Genomic DNA, 24381 nt, shown 5'->3' on the forward strand with positions numbered 1-24381 from the left:
GGAGGGTGAGAGCCAGGTTCCAGGCGGGGCCCAGCGCGCCCGCGGCTCCCGGCCACCTTCCCCCGAACGGCGAATGAAGTTCAGTCCCAAACGCGGAGCCCCAGGTCGCTCTGGCCAAGCCCGCAGGTCCAGAGGTGCAGAAGGATCGGGGTGCAGGCTGAGCGAGCCAGGGGGAGGTGAGGGTGGTTGGTTAGAGGTCGGAGGTGGGGGGGTGGAGAGGAAGGGTCCTGGTCCTGGGGGGTTGGTGGGGGATGGGGGTGGAGTGAGGGGCAAGAAGGAAGAAGGGAAAGGAAGCCCGGGGTCGGGGGTGCGCTCTAGGGGCGTGGGCTGCCCGCGCGTTCCCCCTCCGAGGAGGGCAGCCTGGCTGCGCATCGGGCGGCGCTAGGGCCGGGCGGAAGGCGGGCGCGAGGGGCGGGCGCAGGGGCGGGCGCGGCGCCAGCTGCCTCGGTCCCTGGCACGGGGCGGCGGCGGGAGCCCGGCGCGATCCGCTAGGTCCCAGCCCCGCGCCGAGCGCGCCGGCGACGCGCAGGGGCCCGGCCGCTCCCCGCCCCGCACGGCCGCCCTGAGCCTGGCGCCGCGGCGCCCGGGGCCCCGCGGGCTGCGCTGACAGCGGCGCCCGCGTCCTCCCCGGCGGGGCGCGCGCGCGCGGGACATGCCCCCCGGGCGCGGCGGCGGGGACCCCGGGGCTTGCCTCCGCCCAGGGCCCCCAGCCCCGCCCCCGGGCGCCCCGGGCCCCCGCTGAGCGCGCCGCCGGCTCGCCCCGGGTCTCCCCGCCGGCCGACGCGCAGCCCGGCCCCAGCGCGGTGGGTGCCCGCGGGGCGATGGGCTGATGGGCGCCGGGGGACGCAGGATGCGGGGGGCGCCCGCGCGCTGGCTGCTGCCGCTGCTGCCCTGGCTGTGCCTCCTGGCGCCCGAGACGCGGGGCGCGCCGGGCTGCCCCGTCCCCATCCGCAGCTGCAAGTGCTCGGGGGAGCGGCCCAAGGGGCTCGGCGGCGGCGCCCCGAGCCCGGCGCGCAGGAGGGTGGTGTGCGGCGGCGGGGACCTCCCGGAGCCTCCCGAGCCCAGCCTGCTGCCCAACGGCACCGTGACCCTGTGAGTACCCTATCCGGCTTGGCGGGACCACGGATGCCAGGACGAATGGGGACAGACAGACGGACGGGGGGGGGGAGGGAGGCGCGGGGGAGAGCGATCGCGCCACTTGGGAGACTGCAGGCCAGGCCTGGGTCCAGGCGCCGAGGAGGGCGGCTTGGGGAAGAGGGAAAAGACGGAAGCGCCAGGAGTGGGCACAAGAAGGGGCTTCGAGGGGCGAGCGCGCCCCCGGAGCAGGGGACGGCGGGCGCCCACTCACCTGCCCAGGTGAGTCGGGATGCGCGCAGGCGGCATGCCCAAGTCCCCGGCGTCCAGCCTGGGCTACTGGCGCGGACTTCGGTGACCTGCCGTGGGCTGGGGTGGGAGAAGGCTCCGCAGAGACCGCCGCCCGCGGCCCTGGGGGTGGCTTTGGACGCGTCCCGGGCCTGGCGAGAGGAGTCGCGCCTACCCCGCGGGCCGGGCCCCTCGGTGGGGAGCGCCGCGCCCACCCCGCGCCTGCCAACCCCCGCTGCCCACCCGTCTCCTTGCACCCGGCGAGAAGGCGGGTGCGGAAAAGGGTCTCCTCGGACTGCGGGCGCGCAGGGGCGGAAGGCGCCCGCGGCTGCCCGGCGCCTCTCGGGCCCCTCGGCGGCCGCGCGCATTTGTGCGGGGAGATCGGCGCCCGCGACTGCCTCCTTCCCCCCTTCTTCCCCGCCCTCGGGGTTCAGCGCCAGCTTGGGCTGTTTCTCGACTGATTTCTTCTCGCACGGAGAGTGTAGAAAGAAACCCGGCTGCGGGGCGGGCGCGTCGCGGCCTCTGCCCGCGCCCCGGGCGCACGCCCCGGCCAGGCCCCGGGGGAGCTCGCGCAGTCCGGCAGTGCGCGCGGCTGTGCCGCCGCCAGACCCCGCGTCTCCTTCCTGGGAGTCCCAAGGCCCCGGAAGTGCGAGCGAATTAGCGAGCCCTGCCCACGGCCGAGGGTTCCTGCGCTGAGCACGTGCGGGGAGCTCCACGCACGCCGGGGAGCTGAGGGCAGGGCCCGCGTGGCGGCCCCTGCCTTTCCTGTCCTGGATCCAGCGGCCGAGGCCACACTTCCCCTGGCCTGCTGACCCCGATGGCCACCGTTTCCCCAGCGCCCCTTGCCCGGGAGTTGAGGCTGGCTGGCAGTCTCGGCGATTGTGTCCAGAACAATGCGGGAACGCCTCTGGTTGGGTGAGTTCAGAGGCTGCCCGCTTCCTGACAGGACACGACTGGTCAGCCTGTGACGTGGGCCGCCTGGCCTGCATTTTCCCCCGCTGGTGCGTGTGCGTGTGTGTCCGGGCCGAGGCGTGGGGGCGGCGTCAGCTCTGGCCGCCTCCTTGCCGCTCACGGAGCTGGCCATGGCGCGGGAGGAAGGACAACTGTGGCAGCCCAGGCGCGTCCCTCTGAGTGTCCACTGATGGCTCAGGGGCCAGGCATTCCCCAGCCCACTCAGTTCTGGAGGAGAAAAAAAAAAATGCTTGCTGTCTGGAATAATCGGGGCGGTTTCTGTGAGTCCCAGCTGCAGATAATTCAGCTCTGAGAAGGGGGTGTGTGTGAGTGTTAGGTGCTTCTCCCATAGGTGGGGCGCTGCCTCTCTGTGTGCCAGGCTTAGGGAATCCTAATATACTGAAGGCAGAGAGAAGGGTTAAAAAGAAAAGTGGTTTTGCAGGACATCTTAGAATGATTTGGCAACTAATGCTTTCCAGCCATGGCTAATTCCTATCAACGCCACTCCAGGGAGAGAGCGGGGCCAACTCTTGGTGAGAATATACTGTGACAGTGCACCAGCAAACAGGACTCTTAGCTCACCTTTCCGTCCCTAACTCTCCCCCCGGGGAAGGGCTCCCCTTTCCACCCAGGCCGCTGACCCCACTGGCTTAAGGTACCTTCCAAAGGAATGGCCTCCCCTGAGCCCGGCTGGCCGTCCCTGCAGGGACAGCAGGTGACACCGGCCAGGGAGGCTCCTGGGAGGACGCACAGGCCCGTCCATCTGCACAGCTCAATCACAGCCGTGGGCGTCACCTGAAAGGGGCGACCCCACAGATCGGCTCCCCTGGCTGAAAAGCATCGGTTCTTCTCTCCAGGGCTCGGTCCCTCCCGCACACCCACCCCTGCTCCAGCGTGCGTTTTGAGGGGGGCAGCCCTTCAGCCTAAGCAAAGCAAGGGCTAAGTACCACCATGAGAACCGTCTCGTAAATGTTCAGCCTCGCCCTCCCCGGCGCCTGCTCGTGTGCCTCGGTTCTTGTTCAGAGTCTCCCTTAGCTTGTCACCTGGTGCAGACAATAGGACTTGAGCCAGTAGCTCTTGCTCGTGCCCCTGTCCCCTGCCCCAACCTCGCTGAGAAGGGGCATCAGATGCCAGTCCCTGTCACACATCACCCCGCTGCAGACCCCTGCTGGGGACTGGGGACTCCCCCTTGGGAAACCTGGGAGACACTGGGTCCAGGAAACTGGTCAGGCAAAGAGAGTGCTAGATAAGGCCCCTGTCTGCAAAGAGCTTACTGTCCCTGCTCTGGGGCCTGCAAACCGTTTAAAGGAAATTCTGTTTACTCAGTGAAAACCCTTTCCTTCACCTCTACCCTCTTAGCTCGATGGCTGTCTGCCTTCTGTTTTTATAGACTACAGACCCTATTTCCCCACCCTTGGCGGGGTTTTTTTTGTCCTTTTCCTTTAATGCATTTTCATTTGCAGTTTTCCAGGAAGGCAGAACTCTTGGTTTCCTTCCTGATCCATCTGTCCCACCCACCCCCACCCCAGGCTGCAAAGCTCACCGGCCCCTGTCCAGAACTGGAGCCTTTACTGGACACCGCCCCCCCCACTACCCCCCGCAAAGGGAAAGGTCCCATCGGTGGGTGGGAGGCTTATGACAGAGAAGTGAACCCCCACCCAGCCCCGCTCCCTTGTCCTCCGCCCTGGGAGGGTGCCAGGGAATCAGGAATTCCAGAAAAGGACTGATCGTGGGTAACTCCAGAGGAAATCTGCGATGAGGACCTCCCAGCATATAGGAGCAGGCCCTACAGAAAATACCAGCCTCGGGTCATAAATTCCTAGAATGTCAGCCCCGAAAAAGGGCCTTGGAGGTCACCAAGCCCAGCCCCCACGTCTTCCAGCTTAGCAAAGCGCGGCCAAGAGAGGGTCGGTGCCACGCTCGCTGGTCACCTAGCAGGCCGAGGCCACGGTCAGGTTCAGCTGGCTGGACTCTCTTAGCATCTAAGAGGCTTGGGGTTCCCCTGGCTGGATCTGGGGCCCAGGAGACACAAAAGCTGTTCTTTAAAAAAAAAAACAAAAAACCTGGTTTCTGCCCAGCAGGACCCAGGCCCTTTTGACCTGGGAGCATTCCAAGGCTGGGTGGGGAGGGGGCGGGCATGGCGGGGGTCACTCGGTATTTACCCAGAACAGGCAAGCCCTGGGTCTTCTCAGCTTCTGGCGTTTCAGGGGTGGGGGGTGGGCTGCCCACCTGGGGGGAGGGGCTGCCTGTCCTGCCCCCGGCTGGGTTCTTTTGCTCTGGGTTTGGTGCTCTTCTGAAGCATTGGGTGGGAGCGGAGAGAGCAGGGCTGCGAGGTGGCATCCCGCCCCCTTTGCTTCCCCCCCCCCAGCCTCAGGGAAGGGGGTCCCGGGGCCCCAGATCTCCCCCCTGCTTCTGGGCCCCTGGCCCGAGGCGAGGCTGGCACCTCAGTGCCCCTCACGCCAGCCCCCCCAGGGCCCACCAGAGGAGCACGGGCAGAGCCTGCCCGCTCTGTGCACAGCAGCCTGCCGGGAGTGGGAAGGCGCTGGCTGGAGGGGCGGGCCGGCCGCCTCCCGCCACCCCCTCCTCTTCCTCCCGCTCTCCCCCATATGGTTCTCATAAGGTCTGGGCTCAGAGACAGCAGCCAGAGGAAGTGGCTGTGTACAGAGAGCTTTTGTGAGGGAGAGGAGGGGGATGGGGGAGAGAGGGGAGAGGCCAGAGACAGAAGGTGAGGGGGAGCCTGGAGACTCCAAGTGCTCCCCCGCCCACCTGGCGGTACAGGGTCCCGGCGGCGGTGGCACCCCGTGGGCGCACCCAGACCCCCACCCACCCACCCCACCCGGCCTGAGGGCCCTAGGAAAAACCCAAGTCCCTCCCTGACTTTTCTCACCTGTCACCTGCTTGAGGGCTGGAGGCAGCCGGCTCAGCTTCCAGGGATCCAGGCAGCCCCTTCTTGGGGGCCTTAGAAGCCCCCCACTCTTAGGGGTCCCCTTTCGGATAACTATTAAGGTCCATGGCCCCATCCAAGGGAGAGCACTGGAGAGCGAGCAGGGCCCTCTAGGTGTCCCTGGTTGAGTCCTCATTGACGAGGTGCCATCACACTGAGCCCCGAAGATGGGGACTGTCACTCACCCGCTGGGGGGTTCCAGCCTCGGAATGGGTGGTTCGGCCAAAGCGTGTGCCTGACCCCAGCCCCAGGACGCCACTTCCTGCCGGCCGCCAGGGGTCACCTCTCCGAGGGGGGGCAGGGAGGCCGGCCCTCGTCCTGGAGGGGAGTCCCTCCATTTCCCCCAAAGTGCCATTTGAGGGAAATCAGTGTAATTGGAACCTAACCGTACACTGACCCATCAATTGGGGGTCATGTTTTGAAAGGGAGGGAGTGTTTCCAAGTTGATCCCACATGGGAGTCATTGAGGGAAGAACCATTTTTTCTGAGGGAGAGAAAGTCCCAGCCAGCCCTGAGGTGAATCCTTGTCCCTCCGCTCGGGAGGAACCCGTCGTCCTCCTCAAAGTCCAGAAGGGGAGTGTGCCTCCAAAGGCCACACAGCCTGGACCAGAGCCCCCCCGACAGCCCTGAGGCTGTGGCTGGGGCCCCTCCCCGGGCCTGGCCTGAGAGCCAGGGGAGGGGGGGGACGAGGGAAATGGCCCTGGGCTGAGGAACCCGAGGGAAAATCCGGTAACGGCTCGGAAGGGGCTGCTCCGAGGGGCTGTTTGTTTTCATTCCCCCGGCCCCGGCCAGTTCTGTTCTATTTAGAGCTCAGACACTGACAGGACGAGCCTGCCGCCTCCCCTTCCTCCCCCCCTCCGGGCCCCCATCCTTCCCCAGCTCCAGAACATTCCTTGGCTTTTCGGATTGGGGGCAGGGGTGGCTGGGCGGGGGAGGGGAACAGAGGCGGGGGAGTGCAGCCGCCCGCCAGGCCCCGTCTGCCCCCTGGGAACCAGGGATGGGCAGGGTGGGGGCCAAGGGAGACGGATGGGGCCAGGTGAGGAGCCGGGAGCCGGTGGTGGAGCAGGCAGGGGAGTGGGACTTGAGGAGGGAGCTGCCTCCTGAGCGGAGCCTAGAGGGGCCTGACATCTCCCAGCTGGGAGGAAAGCGGAGAGGTCCCAGAGCACCCCCATCCCCAGGGCTCCTGCCTCTCTGGGAACCGTGAGATGGGGCCCAGAGAGGGGGCTGGCCTGCCCAGGGCCACACAGCTCCAGGCTAGGCACCCACCGACGTACCCCAAGGCGCTGGCTCCCAGCTGCCTCTGCCACCTTTGAGGGTGGAAACACTGGGGTGAGGGCAACAAGCAGAAGAAGGAATGGAGGGGAAGGAAGTGGGACAGGGAGATTTGGGGACACTGAAGCTCCTCTGGCCTCTTGGGGACTTTCACCATCCCATCACCCTGGGTCCCCCGTGGTAACACTGCCCCAGGCAGCAGGGACCCCAGAGGCTTCTCCACTGAGCCGAGGATGACTATTTTCTGAGTGGGAGTTTGAGGGGCCCATAAAGTAACACTCCCTTTCCTCACTTGAGTTGGAAGCCAAGAGACAGAAAAAAGTCGGGCAGGAGATCAAAATAGGTTTAATTTTTTTGTTTTAAGATCTATTTCTTTCTCCGCACCCCCTTGTTGTTTGCACTTGTTGTGTGCTGTGTCTTTAGGAGGCATCAGGAACTGAACCTGGGACCTCCGATGTGGGAGGGAGGCGCCTAATTGCTTGAGCCACCTCCGTTCCCTGCTTTGTTGTATCTCTCATTATGTTTTTCTTCTTGTGTCTCTTGTTGCGTCATCTTGTTGTGTCAGCTTGCCACGCCTGCCTGTCACACCTGCTCACTGTCTTCTTTAGGAGGCACTGGAAACCGAACCAGGGGCCTCCCATTTGGTAGGTGGGAGCCCAGTCGCCTGAGCCACATCCGCTTCCCTGTGTTTAATTATTGATAAAAGCTAGAGAGGAAGGCCCGACTTAGATGACATTCAGCAGCAATGGGTTTAGGCAAACTGTCCCCCACCTTGGACACCCACGGCCCACTCTCACCCCAAGGGGGACAGAGCCCCTCCATAGCACTGCAATCTGGGGGCACAGGTCCAGCCCCTCTCCCCATATGCCCCATTCTCAACCATATAAAAATGTCCCCACACCCGTCATTAGAAATACGAATTACTGCCAGTTGGCCTAGGGTGATGGTTGGTGACTGTTTAACTAAACATGTATTAATTGTAATTTTGCAGCCTTTGTATTTCCAGGCGGTCATCGCTTTGTAGGCTTCAGGCATTAGCGTGGGCCCTGGGGATGCTCAAGGGCCCTGCGCACGGCGTACAGGAGGGGCTGGGGGTTTCAGCCCACCTCGATGGTTCGGGGCGGGCTGTGGGCCTCAGGTCTTTTTTGGTGCCAGCAAGGAGCCCACCCTGCCCCGCGTCTCCCTTAGCCACTGCCCAGCTGGCCCTCCCAGACCGGAAGACTGAATTCACCGAGGCTCCGGGGTCACACTCCCTGGAGAGAGTAGTCCTGTGTGTCCAGAGACGCGCCACTGCATCTGTGTGCATGGGGGTGACATGTGCGACGGCACGCGTGAGAGACGCTTGGCTCGGGCACGAGTGTCTCCACAGCCCGGGGAGCGGCGCCCCCATGTCTCCACGGGGTCCGGGGGGGGGTGTCTGCAGTTCTCACGGCTGCCCAGACCACAGCGGCTCCCTGTGGACGCCAGCCACTCGCTGCTTTGGCCTTCAGCCGCTCTCGCGGTAACCCTGCTAGCTTCTCTTCCCCAAAATAGGACCCCAGCTGAGAGAGAGCCTTCTGGAATGGACTTGGTGTGCCCCCTCTGCTTGGCCAGACTTCAACCCCCCCCTTCCCTGTGAAGAGCTGGAAGACGGGGTGGCAGGAGGAGCAGGGAGAAAGGAGGGAAAGAGGCTGGAGATGTCCGGCGGGGCCAGCCGGGGCCCTTTGGGCAGGGCCAGCTTGGGGGGAGCCCCTTGTGGCCACAGGGTGCTGCGGGCTGAGGTGGGTGTTTCAAGAGGGCCACGGCTGGCGCCGTGTCTGCAAGGGCTGGATGGAACTGTGGGGCCAAGGTCCCCTTGCTGCCCAGTTTTTGTGGCCGCCCTGCCTGTCTCCCGCCCATGAGACCGCCGGGAGCGGTGGGAACATTTTCCCTCCCACTGGGTTAGGCCTTCCAGGGGCCCCGTGACTGCCGCCTTCCTACCTGCTTTTTTTTTTTTTAAAGATTTATTTTTTGTTTATTCTCTACCCTCTCCACCCCCCAGGTGTCTGCTCTCTGTGTCCGTTCGCTGCGTGTTCTTCTTTGTCCACTTGCATTCTTGTCAGCGGCACAGGAATCTGTGTCTCTTTTTGTTGCGTCATCTTGTTGTGTCAGCTCTCCGTGTGTGTGGCACCATTCCTGGGCAGGCTGCACTTGCTTTCACACTGGGCGGCTCTCCTTACGGGGCACACTCCTTGGGCGTGGGGCTCCCCTACGCGGGGACACCCCTGCGTGGCAGGGCACTCCTTGTGCGCATCAGCACTGCGCATGGGCCAGCTCCACACAGGTCAGGAGGCCCTGGGCTTGAACCCTGGACCTCCCATGTGTCCACCTGCTCTTAAAACCCATGACCCCAAGGGCTGTCCACCCCAGAGCCTGGCCTGGCCCTCCCTGACCAGGCCCACAGGTGGGACATCAGAAGTGACCAGACAAGCACGATCGAGGCCGCTCTCTGAATAGTCCAGGTAGTGACATTTCCTAAAACCATCTCAGCTGCTAAGGCCAAAACACCCAGGCCCGAGTGTGCGGGGACTCGAGGCTTGCAGGTGCCTACCCGGATTCTAAGAGTGGCCCTGTGGCCAGGAGGGGGCCGATTGGAGGAGAAGGGTGCGAAGTTGCTTGCCTGGCGGCCCTGCCTCTGTGAGGGTGATGGGGGGGTCGGGGACAAGAAGAGGGTCTCGTTTCAAGACTTTGGCGCTGGGCCAGCCAAGCCGGAAGCGTGGGCTGTGGCCGACCCCTTCTCCTCTGTCCTCTCCCCCCCGGAGCCCACGCGCAGGGACCGCCTTCAGAGAGGGCCACTGGAGGTCGGGGCTCAGGGCAGGGGTCCCCCGCAGCCAGGCCTGGAGATCAGCAGTTCTGGCCCAGAGGCTGGTCCCCTGAGCTTGCGCCGTGCTCCACCCCCCACCCCCCACCCCAGACACCCACTCGCTCCCTGCCTTTGTTCCTCAGTGTCTCCCCAACAGCCCGGACTTCCCCCGGGGGAGTGTCAAGGAGATGGAGAAGGGTTCGAGCTGCGTCGTCGGACGCAGTAGGCACTGGCCACACGTGGCTCTTCCACCCTCGTAACTGGTCTGAAGTAAGGGGTGCTGGAAGAGTAGATTTTGCACCAGATCTCAAAGACTTAGTACAAAAAGGTGGGGGGGGGAGCGGGAATATCTGATAATTTTTTTATAGTGGTCACATGTTGAAAAGAGAATATTTCAGATAAATTGGGTTAAATAAAATATATATTATTAAAGTTAATTTAATATGGCTACTAGAAACTGAAAAATCACACGAGGCAGCATGCCTTACATTTCTCTTGCCCAGCACCGGGTTAAAGAATTTGGGGTATGTGGAAGAGGTTAAAGGGCTAAAAGGTTAGAGGCTAAAGAGTCTGGGAAATGTAGGGAACCAGTCACCCCCCGCCTTCCAACACCACCTCCCAACCCATCTGGGAAGGCCCCTCCAACTGGCGCCTTAGGTTTTAATTTTGGGGATTTGAGCGTTTGAGCATTTTTTTTTTAATTGTCTGTTTTTATTTTAATGATCTTAACTTTTTTTTTTTCTTTTCATGAAAAACTTGTCTTTTGAAGAGGCGGCGTTTTCCCAGTGTACCATTTTAGTTTCTAAAGCTTGTGTTTCTCAAACCAGAGTCCTCAAAGATATTCCCAGGAAATGGAGATGGGGCTGTGATAAGCTGGGAGCCCCCGCCTCCATCCTTCCCTAAGCACACCCCCCCCCCCCCCCGCTCCCCCCTCCAGCCCCCATCTTCATTTTCTTCCTTTCCCTCCCCCTTACGCCAGTGAGGGAACAATGCTGGGCAGACATGGTGGGGGGGAGAGGGGGGAGGGGAGCCTGAAATGGGCACCCTCTCTCCACCCTTCCTCCCGACATTTCAGGACCCCTCCCAGACATCCCTGAGGGTGCTGAGGAGCCTCTCACCTTCTCAGACACTCACTGCCACCCCTGAGCCTCAGCCCCTGCAGGTGTACGAAGGAGCGACCTGGGGTGGGGGCGGACGCCAGGCTTTGATTTTCTCTCCGGGCCACCCGCAGCACTGGGAGCCCGTCACCCCGAGGTGGCCAGCCAGCCTCGCCAGGGCCTGCGTGACACCTTTGGAGACCCTAAGAACCGACCAGATGATGACTGACCGCCGCGGCCACGTGGGCCGTGCAGCGAAACAACGCTGGCCTGTCCAATGAGAGTGAGACAGTGCAACTAATGTAACAGATGGACCATGGTTAACAGTAATATCGTAATATCTGGACGGCAGTGGCAAATCAATGCTAAGCATCGATAATGAGAGGGCGTAAGGGGGTTAGGGATTTTTCCTTTTGAAGTAACGAAAATATTCTAAAATGGACTGAGCTGATGACAGCACAGCTCTGAGATGACACTGGGGAGCCATGGCGTGCACACTTTGGATGGATTATACAAGGCAGGGGATCGTAGAGCACAGTGAAACCTGTGGCGGATAATAGAGGACCACGTGGTTAACAGTACAAAGAGGAGAATGTTCTCTCATGAACTATAACAAACTTACAGTACTACTACTTGGTGTTAATAGGATGGTCTGTGGGGAAAATACACCAAGTATAAGCTACGGACTGTAGATAGCAATAATACCGTGATAATGTCCATTCATTTGTAACAAATGTGTCACGAGATTGTAAGTTAGTGGGGAGGGGCGATGTATGGGAATCCTGTATGGTATCCATAATTGTTCTTTAAACTTTTGAAAGGAAAAAAGGAAAAAAAAATGAGAATGAGGACGTTCATAAAAGTTCTCATTTTTCTTTTTTTTTCCTTCCCCTCCTCTTCCCTGCCCTGCTGCTTTTGCTCTCTGTGTCCATTCTCTGTGTGATCGTCTGCATCTATGTCTCTTTTTTGTCTTCTCATCTTTCTCCTCTAGGATTCAGAGGGATTTGATCCTGGGACGTGGAGAGAGGTTCCCTGTCAATTGCGCCACCTCAGTTCCGGGTCTCTGCTGTGCTGCACTTTGACTCTCCTCTTCCTCTCTCTTTTCGTACATCATCATCTTGCTGCGTGACTCACTTGAGCTGGCACTGGCTCACCGCCTGGGCACTGGCTCACCACAAAGGCACCCATGTGGGCACTGGCTCACCACGTGGGCTCTTGGCTCACCGCGTGGGCACTCAGCTCACCATGCCGGCACCAGCTCCCCACACAGGCATGCTTTCTTCTTTTTCACCAGGAGGTCCCAGGGATCGAACCCGGGTCCTCCCATATGGTAGGCAGAGGCCTTATCCCTTGAGCCACATCTGCTTCCCTAATTTTTCTCATCATGACTGCTGTGATGTAATTTTTGAAGTGTGGAGATGACCTTTGTGTGTGCGTGGAGGATTTGGGAGACCTGGCTTTCCCTGCCCCCCTCCATGCTTTCACCCTCGGGTCTGCTGGGAAGTGTCTCCTCATCCGGAAGGGGGTGTGAATGGAGTGGGGAGAAGGGAGGAGGGAGGTGCCCCCTTCCCCTCTTGCCTCCTTTCTGGGCCCTGTGCCCCCCCAGCTCCTGAAGAAGGAGATGCTGGGACTTCCCGTCTGGGAAGACTCATCCCCCACTTCCAGTAACCTCTGGGCAGATCTCTCTTCGACAGCTCCTCTCCGGCCTCGTCCCAGCCTCCCTCCCCTTGAGTCCAGCCCAGAGTTTGCCCACACAGAGAAGGCCTGAGGCCTGCCCCGGGCCGGTTCTCCACCAGTGAGAGCCCAGGAGAGACGGGAAAGCTTCTGTCTCAATCCCAGGCAGGCAGGAGTTTGAGCTGAGCGGCTCAGTAAAGTTTTTTAATAAGTAATCACCCGCAGGATGAGCCCTTTGGCGGCCTCCCAGCAGGGAGCCTGGCGGCTAAAGGCTGGGTGGGTGGAGGTGCTCACTGGGCCCCACTTTCCTCCGCCCCTACGTGCAAATGAATAAATAAACAGCGCGCTGGAGAGGGCCAGGCGAAGGCTGAGGCTCAGCCAGCTTGGGCAGGCGAGGGGACGGTGCTAGGCCCTCTGGCTGGAGGGCTGGGTGAGGCCCTCGGCTCACGGGAGAACAGCCCAAGGAAGGGCAGTGCCTCCCATCTGTCGCAGACCTGGTGGCCTTCCTGTCCACCGGAAGTCGGAGCCCCATCCAGTTCAGACCACCCGCCCCCCCCACTGTCCTGGATGGTCCCTTATCCTCAGGGGACTGAGCTGCGGCTGCACACGGAGCCCCACGTCAGGGCCAGGCCGTGGCGGGCCTGGGGCAGGTGCACGGTCTGACCTGGGGTCCGCGGGGTGCCCTGTCTGCCAAACCATCCATGGCTCCTTCCGACCAACTCCCGGAGCAGCGCATGGAGCCTGTGCGCAGCTCCGGGGCCACCACGTGCACACGCCGCGACAGCTGGCCTCTCGCTTCCAGCTTGTAACTCTGCTGTTCCAGCAAATTCCAGCTTGTAACGCTGCTCTCCCGTTCCCTTCAGACTCCTGAGCAACAACAAGATCACGGGGCTCCGAAATGGATCCTTCCAGGGACTGTCTCTGCTGGAGAAGTTGTAAGTACTTGGGCCAGGGGGGGCGGGAGAGGGGACCGCAGGGCCAGGGGTCAACCCAGAGCCGGCTGGCCAAGCCCAGCCCAGAGTCGGGCCTCCTGGGACCCTGCCCAGGACAGGACCCCCAAAGGAGAGGAGCGAGGAGGGCCGGTCTGGGACAGAGCGACCAGCCAGGAGAGCCGAGAAACCTCCCTGGGCGGGCATGGGGCTGAGCGAGGCTCATTAACACTCTTTAATAAGCAATGAGCTGTGAGTGCGGAGCCCCTCAGATGGCCTGAACCTGCCGCCCCTCTCAGCTGGGGGCCCAGCGTAAAAAGGTCACCTCGAGCCAGCCAGGGCCAGGTCAAGTGTGACTGGGGCCTCTCTCACCCTTCCCTAAGCACAAATCAATAAACAAAGTCCCGAGAGGGCCAAGCTGCTCCCATCTGCTCCCATCTGAGGCTCCCCTGATTGGGAGCTGAAGCAGGTCAGCCTCCTCCAGGCAGCCCTCGCGGGTCGCGGGTCGGGGGGGGCAAGGAGCAAGGGCCTGGCTGGCCTGCAAACCCCCACCATGCCTGCTCCCCTCCTCCTCCCCCCCGCCTCTTCCTGGGGAGAGATGGGGGGGGCCAGCTCTGGATAAGGGTGAACAGGTGCTCTTCGGTGTGGTATATTGTTAGGGAAATGGGGGAAACAAAAGCCTCGCCTCTCGGCCACCACCGCCACGCCACCACCGCCTGGAGCTGGCAGGGAGGCGGCCGAGCACTGGGCTGGAGACTGACCACTGGTTTCTGGCCCTGATGCAGCCAGTGGGGCAAGGCTCTCACCCTGGAAAGCGGAGATCGAGTCAACCCCTCCCCACATTTGCCGTCCAGCGGGGGGTGTGGCGGCAGCCCCTGCCCATCCTATAGCTCTGAGTCCTCGTCCCCTCCCCAGAAGAGGCCTGGCCTCCCAGCTCTCTCGGAGACGGGCCTTGCTTTCTCCCCGCGCTCTCTAACCCCATCCTGCTCGCCAACCCCCGAGTCTTCCGGCAAGGCCCCCGCCTCCCTCGGTGCAATGGGGGATTCAAAAGAAGAAGCGGGGAGCCCTGCTCTCAGAGAGCCAGAGACAGGAGTCCCGTGGGGACCAGATGACAGGCATGAAACAAACTCCAGACAATGCCGATTATGTTAGCATGAAGCAGGTTGGGGTTTCCACCCAGGTCAAAGGAGGGGACCCGGACAGGGTAGAAGAGATGTGGGATCTACCTAACAGGGTGTCTTTTTTAAAAAAAAGATTTATTTATTTATTCCTCTCCCTTTCCCACCCCCCTCAGTTGTCTGCTCTCTGTGTCCAATCACTCTGTGTTCTTCTGTGTCCACTTGCATTCTTGTCAACGGCACCAGGAATCTGTGTCTCTTTTTGTTGCATCATCTTGCTGCGTCAGCTCTCCATGTGTGTGGCACCACTCCTGGGCAGGCTGTGCTTTTTTCACACAGGGTAGCTCTCCTTGAGGGGTGCACTCCTCTCACGTGGGGCTCCCCTACACAGGGGACACCCCTGCATGGCACGGCACTCCTTGCACGCATCAGCACTGTGCATGGACCAGCTCGCCGCATGGGTCAAGGAGGCCTGGGGTTTGAACCCTGAACCTCCCATGTGGTAGGCAGATGCCCTATCTGTTGAGCCAAGTCCACTTCCCTAACATGGGGTCTTTAAGAGTCATCTCTGTCTCACCCATTTAACAGTGGAAGGAGACACCTCTACCCAAACCCTCATGGCCTGGCTGGCTGAGTGGAGGTGGGCGGGTTGGAAAGGGGCCGAGCCCACCTTTGGGGCAGAAAGGCAGGGTGGGTTCCACCCAACCTGGGGCGTGCTGGGTGGGGGCCTCGGCGCCGGGACCTGGTGTTTGCTCCCAGCTCTGCCACCAGGCCCCTCTCAGGCCTGTTCTGCAGCTCAAAGACAGGGTGGTCCCGACGAGGAGGAAGGCTTGCCGCTGAACTGCTACTTAAAAGCCTCCTCGGGTGTCAAGGCCTTGGGAATGGTTAAGCACCGGGACCTCTGATTCCTGGCTCTGCCCAGGCTCGGCCTTGGAGGGCTGAGTTGCGGGAAACCAGATGCTCCTTCCAGGGATCTTTTGGAGGAAGACAAACCGCAGCTCCTTCTCCAGCCCTTTAGACTCGGTCCCCCGGGGACCAGTCCCTGCCCAGAGTTGCTCTTCCTTCTCCTGCGCTAGAGCAAGGGCTGCTCGGAGCCTCTGGCATCTCTCGCTTCAGCCCAAGACCCCCTTCCCCTTGTCCGTTACTCTCGTGAGAGGACATTTTCTGGCGAAGATGGAAAGCTGGTCCTTTCCTTTCACCCCATGCCAGCACACTGAATCGGGCTCCTCTCCCCCACGGGAGACTCTGGCCCCCACACAGCAGGTGCATTCGAGGCATGGGGAGCAATGGGGGGGGGGGGAAGCCAGAGGAGAGGGGGAGAAGGCATTGGATTACGGCTGAGCCACACCACATGGGAGGAGCACTGGGCCCAAGGAAGGACGCTGGAGTGAGAATTCAAAATCCTGAATTTGAGTCCCTGCTCTGTTAGAAATCATCCTTTTTATTCATTCTGTCACTACTTAGCGCGTCTCCTCTGTGTGCTAGCTGTGTTCTGGGCCCTGGGGTTGTAAGAGTTAACACAGACCAAGTGCCTGCCCTCTTGGAGCATGCCTTCTTCTTATGGGACTCGGAAAATAGCAAATAAGTGATGTAAAGAAAAATACAGGGAAGTGGATGTGGCTCAAGCGCTTGAGCTCCCGCCTACCACATGGGAGGTCCCTGGTTCGGTTCCTGGTGCCTCCTAAAGAAGACAGTGAGCTGGTGTGACGGGCAGGCATGGCAAGGTGACACAACAAGAGGCACAAGGAGAAAAACATAATGAGAGACACAGCAAAGCAGAGAGCAGAGAGGTTCCCGGTGCCTCCTAAAGAAGATAGCGAGCTGGTGTGACGGCAGGTGTGGTGAGCTGATGCAAGAAGAGACACAAGAAAAACATGAGAGACACAACAAAGCAGGGAACGGAGGTGGCTCCAGCAATGAGGCACCTCCCTCCCACATCGGAGGTCCCGGGTTCGGTTCCTAGTGCCTCCTAAAGAAACAAAGATGGACAGACACAGCAAGTGCAAACAACGGGGGGGTGGGGGTGGGGAGAAATAAACAAAAATAAAATCTTTAAAACAAAACAAAACATAATCTTTAAAAACAAACAAAAATACAGCAAGATGGGGGGGGGTGGTAAAAAGTGACAGGGAGGAAGCGCTATTTTATGTAGTGAGGCCGAGGAAGGTCTGGCTGATAAGGGAACACCCAGGCCTGAGACCTGGATGAAGGGAGGTAGCTATCTGGAGGGGTCAGAGAGGAGAGCAAGGGCAGCGCTCCTGGGTCCCGGCATGCCTGGCGAGTTTGAAGAACAAAAGAAGGGAGCGTGACCAGGCAGAGCAAGGGAAGGGGAGTGGTAGGAGGTGAGGTCAGAGATACAGGGTGTCAGCATCAGGCTTTGGGCCTCAGTTTCCTCCTCTGTGAAAATAGAGGACTGTTTGTAAGGCACCTCCTGGGTTAAAATTTCTGTGATCGTTGGGCAAGGGTGATACTCATGAGTGCTTTGTGGGAAGGTGAAGATCAAATAGAAGATGGGAGGGGAGGGAGCTCTTGATCGGTGTGGATCGTGGATGCCGTGCCTAGAGATTCTCATCCATGGGTCAGATGGGGCCTGGGAATGTCTTACGAGGCGTGCAAGAGATTCCCATGCGAGTCCAGGGTTGGGGAGCAGGGGGCCAGATGACCCCCAGACTGTGAGCCTATTCATCATAGGACGCATGCCCTGGGATGTAGTGGGTGCTCAGGAAACACTGATCTCTCTGTCCTGTCGGGCTCAGATGTCTAGACTTGGGCAGCTGAGGCCGTGACAGCTTAACACCCTCCTGTCTCTATGCTGCCCGTCCCGTGGGAGCGTTGGCATCTCGTCTAATAACTGAAATGGTGGATCTACGCTGCTCCAGGAAAGTGCCTGCGTTGCCTCTTAAAAAAAAAAAAAAATTAAATAAAATGTCAAACTTACAGCACAGTTGCAAAAATAACACCAACCCCAGACAGACAAATCCAACACACACCCCCACCCAGATACCCAGATTCACCAACTTTAAGCGTTTTGCCACATTTGCCATATCATTCCATCCGTCTCTTTTCTAAACTTTTGAAGTAGGCTGTATATGCCATGCTCCTTAAACATATAATGCCTCCACATACATTTCCTAAGAACAAGGATATTCAGTTATGAAACCACCTTCAGTTGCAGTTAAGTTCCAGACATATAACACTGATAGAAAGCTTACAGCTTATATTCCAGATTTTCCCTATGCTCCAGTAGTGTCCTTTTGGGCACCTTCTCCTCCCCTGTTAGATCCGGCCCTGGATCATGTATTGCCTTTAGTTATTGTCTCTTTATCTCTCTTTAAAATTGTGGATACGTGTATATGACATGAACTTGCCCAGCTCAACCACTCCCAAACATACAACTCAGTGGGTCTAATCATGCAGTGCTGTGTCCTTATCACCAGGACTTTCACATCACTACCTCTTCTCTCTCCTCCCCCACCCCAGTACCCTGTGCTCCACTTTCTGACGCTATGAGATTTGCATATTCTAGCTCTTTCACCCAAGTGGTATCACACGACATCCCGTCCTGCCGCGTCTGTCTGATTTCACTCAACGTGATGGCCCAAGGTGCGTCCCTGCGGCAGTAGGCATCGGCCCTTTTTCCTCTTCGGGCCGGGCAGTAGCCCACTGTCTGTACATACCACGTCTGCTGAGGGACCTGTGGGTTGCTCCACCCCTTGGCCACGTGAGCAATGCTTCTGCGCATATTGATGTGCAATTATTTGGCCAGGTTCCTGCTTTCAGTTCTTTTGGGTACGTGCCTAGACATGGGATCGCGGGTCATACGGTAGTTCCAAGTCCAGCTTCCTGAGGAACCACCAGACTGTTTTTCCACCCAGCCATTTCACTTTCCCACCAACAGTTACTAAGATTCCCGTTTCTCCACCTCCTCGCCTGCACTTGTTACTTTCTGCTTTTAAAAAATAGCTTATACCATCAATTGTACACTTTAGGTGAATAGTAGGCTTTATTAATATTCATGAGGATTTTATTAATATTCATGGACATGAGGTGGCTTTGATTTACCTTTCCCAATGGTCAGCGATCGTGAGCATTCCCATGGGGTCAGTGGCCATCTGTCCATCCTCTTTGGAGAAATGCCTACTCAAATCCTCTGACCGCTTTTGTAGGGAACCTTTTAGAAACCCTTCTTGTTTCCTTCTGTGCATATTTTTTCCAATATTTTCTTTGTGTTTCCCATGGGGTTTAAATTTAACATCCTAAATTTATAACAATCTCATTTGGTTCGATATCCTCTTAACTTCAATAGCATCTACATGCTATGTCCCCCGACCTTTATGTAGTTCTTATTGAAAAGTTTATCCAAGTCCAAAACCATTGATTTGTCATTACTTCTTATGCATTTTTCATTTTAGATCCTGTAGGAAGTAAAAAGTTGGGTTACAAACCAAACTACCGTAGCACTGGCATTTATATTTATCCATGTTGACTTCAGTCTGTTGTCTGGTGTCTTGTCCTTTCAGTCTGAAGAATTCCCTTTAGAATTTCTTGTAGCGCCAGTTTTTGTTTATGTGGGAATGTCTCTCTTTTTTTTTTTTTCTCGCAGTACTAGGGCAGGGGATTGAATCTGGGACCTCACATGTGGGAAGCCTCAACAGCTCCCCTGAGTTGTTTTTTTTTTTCATTTGTTTGCTTTTTGTTGTTGTTTAAGGAGGCAACAGGAACTGAACCCAGGGCCTCCCATATGGGAAGCAGGCGCTCAACCCTTTGAGCCGATATCTATTCCCCTCTTCCTCATTATTTTTTTTAAGATTTCTTTTTTTCTTTCTTCCTCCCCCCCCCCCCCCCCCCCGTTGTCTGCTCTCTCTGTCCATTTGCTGTGTGTTCTTCTGTGTCTGCTTGGATTCTTGTCAGTGGCACTGGGAATCTGTGTCTCTTTTTGTTGCGTCATCTTGGTGCGTCAGCTCTCCGTGTGTGGCGCCACACTTGGGCAGGCTGCACTTTCTTCATGCAGGGCAACTCTCCTTACGGGGCACACTCCTTGCACATGGGGCTCCCCTACACAGGGGACACCCCTGTGTGGCAGGGCACTCCTTGCACACACCAGCACTGTGAGTGGGCCAGCTCACCACACAGGTCAGGAAGCCCTGGTTTTGAACCCTGGATCTCCCATGTGGTAGGCGGACACTCTAGCTGCTGAGCCAAATCTGCTTCCCCTTCATTATTTTTTAGAAGATTTATTTTATTTATTTATTTCTCTCCCCTCCTCATTGTTCTGCACTCTGCTTTTTGGGTCTGCTCTTTGTGTTGCCTCTGTGTCTGTGCATCTTCTTTTTTAGGAGGTACCTGGACCTCCCATGGGAGGTGCCCAATCATTTGAGTCATCCCTGCTCCCTGCTTGTTGTTTCTCTCAGTGTTTCCTTGTGTCTCCTCATTGGAACTGTGTCATCTTGTTGTGTCAGCTTGCTGCACCAGCCCATCACAACAGTTCACTGTCTTGCTCATCCTCTTTAGGAGGCACCAGAAACCAAATTCAGGACCTCCCATGTGGTAGGCAGGCGTCGAACTGCTTGAGCCATATCCGCCTTCCCTCTCCCTCAATTTTGAAAGATTGTGTCTTAGTTAGCCAAAGGGGTGCTGATGCAAAATGCCAGAAATTGGTTGGTTTTTATAAAGGGTATTTATTTGGGGTAAGAGCTTACAGATACCAGGCAATAAGTGCAATTACTTCCCTCACCAAAGTCTATTTTCACATGTTGGAGCAAGATGGCTGCCAATGTCTGTGAGGGTTCAGGCTTCCTGGGTTCCTCCCTTCCAGGGTCTTGCTTCTCTCTGGGTTTAATGTTCCTTTCTTCCCAGGGCATGCTTCTTCCTGGGCCCAGCGTTCTTCTCTTCTTGGGCCTTGCTTCTGTTTCCTCTGTGAGCTTACTTCCCGGGGCTCCAGCATTGAATTCCAATATCAAAAACCCTCCACTCTGTCCTTTGCCATGCCTTTTGTCTGTGAGTCTCAACCCACCAAGGGGTGGGGTCTCAGTGCCCTAATGACATGGCCCAATCAAAGCCCTAATCATAACTTAATCATGCCCAGGTACAGACCAGATTACAAACATAATCCGGTATCTATTTTTGGAGTACATAACCATATCAAACTGCTACAGATAATTTCATCAGTTACAGAATTCCTCATTAGCAATTTTTTTACTTTCAGCCCTTTGAATATGTCATCCCACTGCCTTCTTGCCCTCATGGTTTCCAGTGAGAAACTAGTACTTAGACTTATTGAAGCTCCCTTGTACCTGACACATTGCTTCTTTTCTTGCAGCTTTCAGAATTCTCTACCCTTGGCATTCAACAGTTTATCACATATCTCAGTGTGGGTCTATTTGGGTTTATTTTATAGGAGTTCATTGAACTTATTGGATGTGTATATTCATGTCTTTTGTTTAATTTGGGAAGTTTTCAGCCTTTATTTCCTGGAATAGTCTTCCTGACCCTGTCTCTCTTCTTCTCTTGGGACTCCTACAATGCATATGTTGGTATACTTGATGGTATCCCACAGGTCTCTCAGACTCTGTTCACTTTTCTTCTTTCTTTTTTCTTTCTGCATCTGACTGAATAATTTCAATTATCTCATCTTCAAATTCACTAACTCTTTCTTCCCAGTTCCAATCTGTGGTTGAACTCCTCTAGGGAAATTTTTGTTTCTGTTACTGTGATTTTCAGCTCTGTTTGGCTCCTTTTCATGATTTCTATCTCTTTAGTGACATTATCTCTCTTTCTGTTCATCCATTGTTTTCCTGCTTTCCTTTAATTCTTTTTTTTAAATACATATTTTGTAAATTACATGTTTGTTTGTTTGTTTTTAAGATTTATTTTATTTATGTCTCTCCCTTCCCCGCACCCCATTGTCTGCTCTTTGCATCCATTTTTCTGTGTGTTCTTCTGCATCCACTTGTATTATCAGGTGGTACTGGGAAACTGCATCTCTTTTCTAGTTGTGTCATCTTGCTACATCAGCTCTCCATGTGTGCAACGCCACTCCTGGGCAGGCTGCACTTTTTTCACGCGGGGCAGCTCTCCTTGCGGGGTGCACACCTTGCATTAGGGGCACCCCTACATGGGGGCGCCCCTGCATGGCACAGCACTCCTTGCACAAGGCAGCACTGTGCATGAGCCAGCTGACCACATGGGTCAGGAGGCCCTGGGTTTGAACCCTGGACCCTCCATATGGTAGGCGAATGCTCTGTCAGTTGAGCCACATCTGCTTCCCTCCTTTAATTCTTTGTCCATGTTTTCCTTTAACTGTTTGAACATATTTAGTGCTGTTTTTTAAAGTTTTTATCTAGTATGTCCAAGTTCTGGTTTTCCTCACTGATAGTTTCTAATTCTTCATCCTGCTCATTTGCACAAACCATTATTTCCTGTTCCTTTGTATATTTTGTAATCTTTTACTGCAACCTGGACATTTTGATATTTAAATGTGCCATGTCTGAAATTTAGACACCAAGGCATCTATTATTTTAAGTTTATATCCAGTTAGTGTTATGATAGAGCATTCCTTGAATGCCAGGAGCTAACAAAAAATAGAGAGAGAGAAAGAAGGAGAGAAAAGCCTTTCTTAGTCTTTGTAGATTGACCTGTGCCAAACGCTCTCCTTCGAGCTTGGCTGTCTTAACAATAAGTTTAGAGACTAGCCTGAGGTACAAGTGTAGGGTCCTCCCAGGTCTTTTCCACATACATGTTTTGTCATGGGCATGCACAGAAGACTCTAGAAAGTCTCCTATTTACGCACATCCAAATTCCCCATTTTCCTAGGAAACCATGGTCCTGGGCACTGCACTGGATGTCCCAGAGCCAGCAGCTGTGACTTTGTCAGGCAGCTGCGATTTCACTGTTCTTCTAAGAGTGTCCTGTAGGAGAGCTCTGTGAACTGCCATCTACATGCAGGACAAGTTCTGGCACAGCAAGCCTGCAGGAAGCGTCCTGGTCCATTCCAGACTGCCACCAGATGGAGGGGCACAGACATCCGAGCTCCCACTGTGTGTACTAGGGTTACTCTGATCCCTCTGGAACTGGGACCAGGAACCTGCACTGGGAGTGCAGCCAGCTCTACCCTGAGCCACTGAGATGAGGGTGGCCAGCCAGGGGCCACCCATCCTACCATTTTTAGGTTGCCTTTTTCTTGTATCGGCACCTGCCCTTTAACCTTCTGAAGCTTGGAGAAAGATGGTTCTACCTGCTCTTTGTTGTTTAAAACTTCTGCGAGGGGTGGGGCCCTGGAGTGGCTCGCTCCACCATGCTGAGGTCTACAAGCCCCTCTGGCCTTCTAGAATGGGTTGAGTGCAATGTGTGCATGTAGGGGCATGGATCACTTTGCTGGCCAAGAATGGGAAGTAGGCAACGTGGGTCCCGAGGCAAGGAAGGGATGGCAAAAGTGCTTCTTCTTTGTGTGGGTGGGAAGCAGAGGGGAGTCAGAGTGGATGCCAGGTGAGAGTATCTGAGATGATCTCCTGGGGGATTCGTGCTCCGGAGAGGCTGGGGTTGGGAGAGCAGATCTTGTGTGACTCCATCAGCCAGGCAGGTAGCTTGAAACCCTGCAACAGGGTCCAGCCGGAGCAGTTCATGGCTGACCCGGGCAGCGCACAGATGGGTTCTGAACCCTCCTCTCTGTACCCTGCCATGAGTCAGCAAGGCACAGTTTGTGGACCAGAAGACTCTGTCAGGAGGGAGGGATGTGATGAGAGAGCACGGACTCGACTCTGGAGTAAAAAGAGACCTGGAGTTGAATCCTGTCTCTTGTCGTTTACCTTCTGGGTGCCTCTCCAAGCCTCAGGTTCATCGCCTGCAAAAAAGGACAATGATTCCTTGACAGGTTATCATGGGAGATAGATGAGTTCATCTGTGCAGAGGACGGGGGTGGCATGGGCTTTCCAGAACCAGCAGTCCCCTTCCCCTCTGAAGCATTCCAAGTTCTGAGATGTCATCCTGGCCGCCTCTCACTGGCAGAGGATTTGTCCAGCGTATCCCAGCCCGGGACGGCAGTTCCGTAGTTGAAATGGAAGTGCTGAAATGGCTCGCTGGCGGCTCCTTCCTCTGGTCGCCTCGCCCCCACCCTAGCTTGCTTCTCTGTCCAGATACCCCCACCATGCTCATACCCACCACCCGAAGACTTTTGCGGGGCCCCCCGAGGCTGGCCATGGCGCGGGCAGCACCCAGGAGAGGCGCAGGGCACCCGACTCAGCGCGTACATGTGTGGATCTGCGCGGACACACGTCCCAGGAGGCCTGTGCACAGGCAGCAGGAGAGGACTTGGGGAGGGGAGCCTGCTCAGCCCCAGGATGATTTGTCATTGCCTAATGAGATTAATGAGCCCCAGGGGCTGGTATGCAGCGGGGTGGGGTGGGGGGCACTCATTAGAAGTAGATGCTCATGGGAATGATGGCAAGTGGGGCCCTCGGGGTGGAGTGCCGCTTAAGGGCCAGGTGGTTTCCATTAATCTGGGGGCGGGGCCAAGGGCAAGGCCGCTGGGCTCCCTGCCTCCCTCCCCTTCCCATCCCTGCTACCAGGAATGCGGCCCAGAGGCTTCCACGGGCCTGGTGCAGCCCAGGAGGGGAGGCCGGGTGCAGGGGCAGCCACCCTCCCGCTGGCTGGAGCAGCCCCAGTGCCTGGCACAGTGTGCGCTCAGCAAATAACCGCCGATGACATCAGAGGCGAGAGGGACCCCAGGCGACGCAGGGTGGGCAGCGCCCGCCTCGGGATTCCTTCCCCCTCCATCCTCAGACCCACCCGATACCTGCCGTGCCGTTCTCAGCCAGTCCCCACTTTCTAACGAACCCTGGAAGTCCTGGAGAGCCCGGGGAAAGTGGCTCTGCGGCCTCAGAACCTATAATTTGGTTTTCAAACCCACAAGCCGGGAGGTCTGTGGGGGCCAGGGGGCCGCCCCACCCCGCCTGGCCTGGGCACACGCTCGCGCCACAGCCGTGCAAACACACACTCACGCTCTTTGTAACGGCTTTATGGAGAGATCACTTACATACCATGAAGTTCATCCACTTACGGTGTCCAAGCCCACGGGTTTTAATATATTTGCAGAGTTGTGCAACCATCACCATCGTCTAATTTTAGAACATTTTCATCATCCCCCAAAGAAACCTGGAATCGTTAGCAGTCGCTCCTCATTCCTCCGCGGCCTTCTTCTGCTCCACTCTCCAGCCCT

The 24381-nt window shown here is 57.1% G+C and overlaps 1 protein-coding gene across 1 annotated transcript in view; it reads left to right on the forward strand.

Annotated features, from left to right (window-relative positions):
- The first annotated feature begins 498 nt into the window (after window positions 1–498).
- ADGRA2 (adhesion G protein-coupled receptor A2) overlaps window positions 499–24381 on the forward strand; it is a 42914-nt gene continuing 19031 nt past the window's right edge. Inside the window, exons 1-2 of the mRNA XM_004469385.5 lie at window positions 499–1092; window positions 12985–13056. Coding sequence (XP_004469442.2) covers window positions 830–1092; window positions 12985–13056 — 335 coding nt within the window. The 5' untranslated portion in view covers window positions 499–829. The remainder of the gene's footprint in view (window positions 1093–12984; window positions 13057–24381) is intronic.

The sequence above is a fragment of the Dasypus novemcinctus genome, chromosome 29 (assembly GCF_030445035.2).
Source record: "Dasypus novemcinctus isolate mDasNov1 chromosome 29, mDasNov1.1.hap2, whole genome shotgun sequence".
Lineage (NCBI taxonomy): Eukaryota > Metazoa > Chordata > Mammalia > Cingulata > Dasypodidae > Dasypus > Dasypus novemcinctus.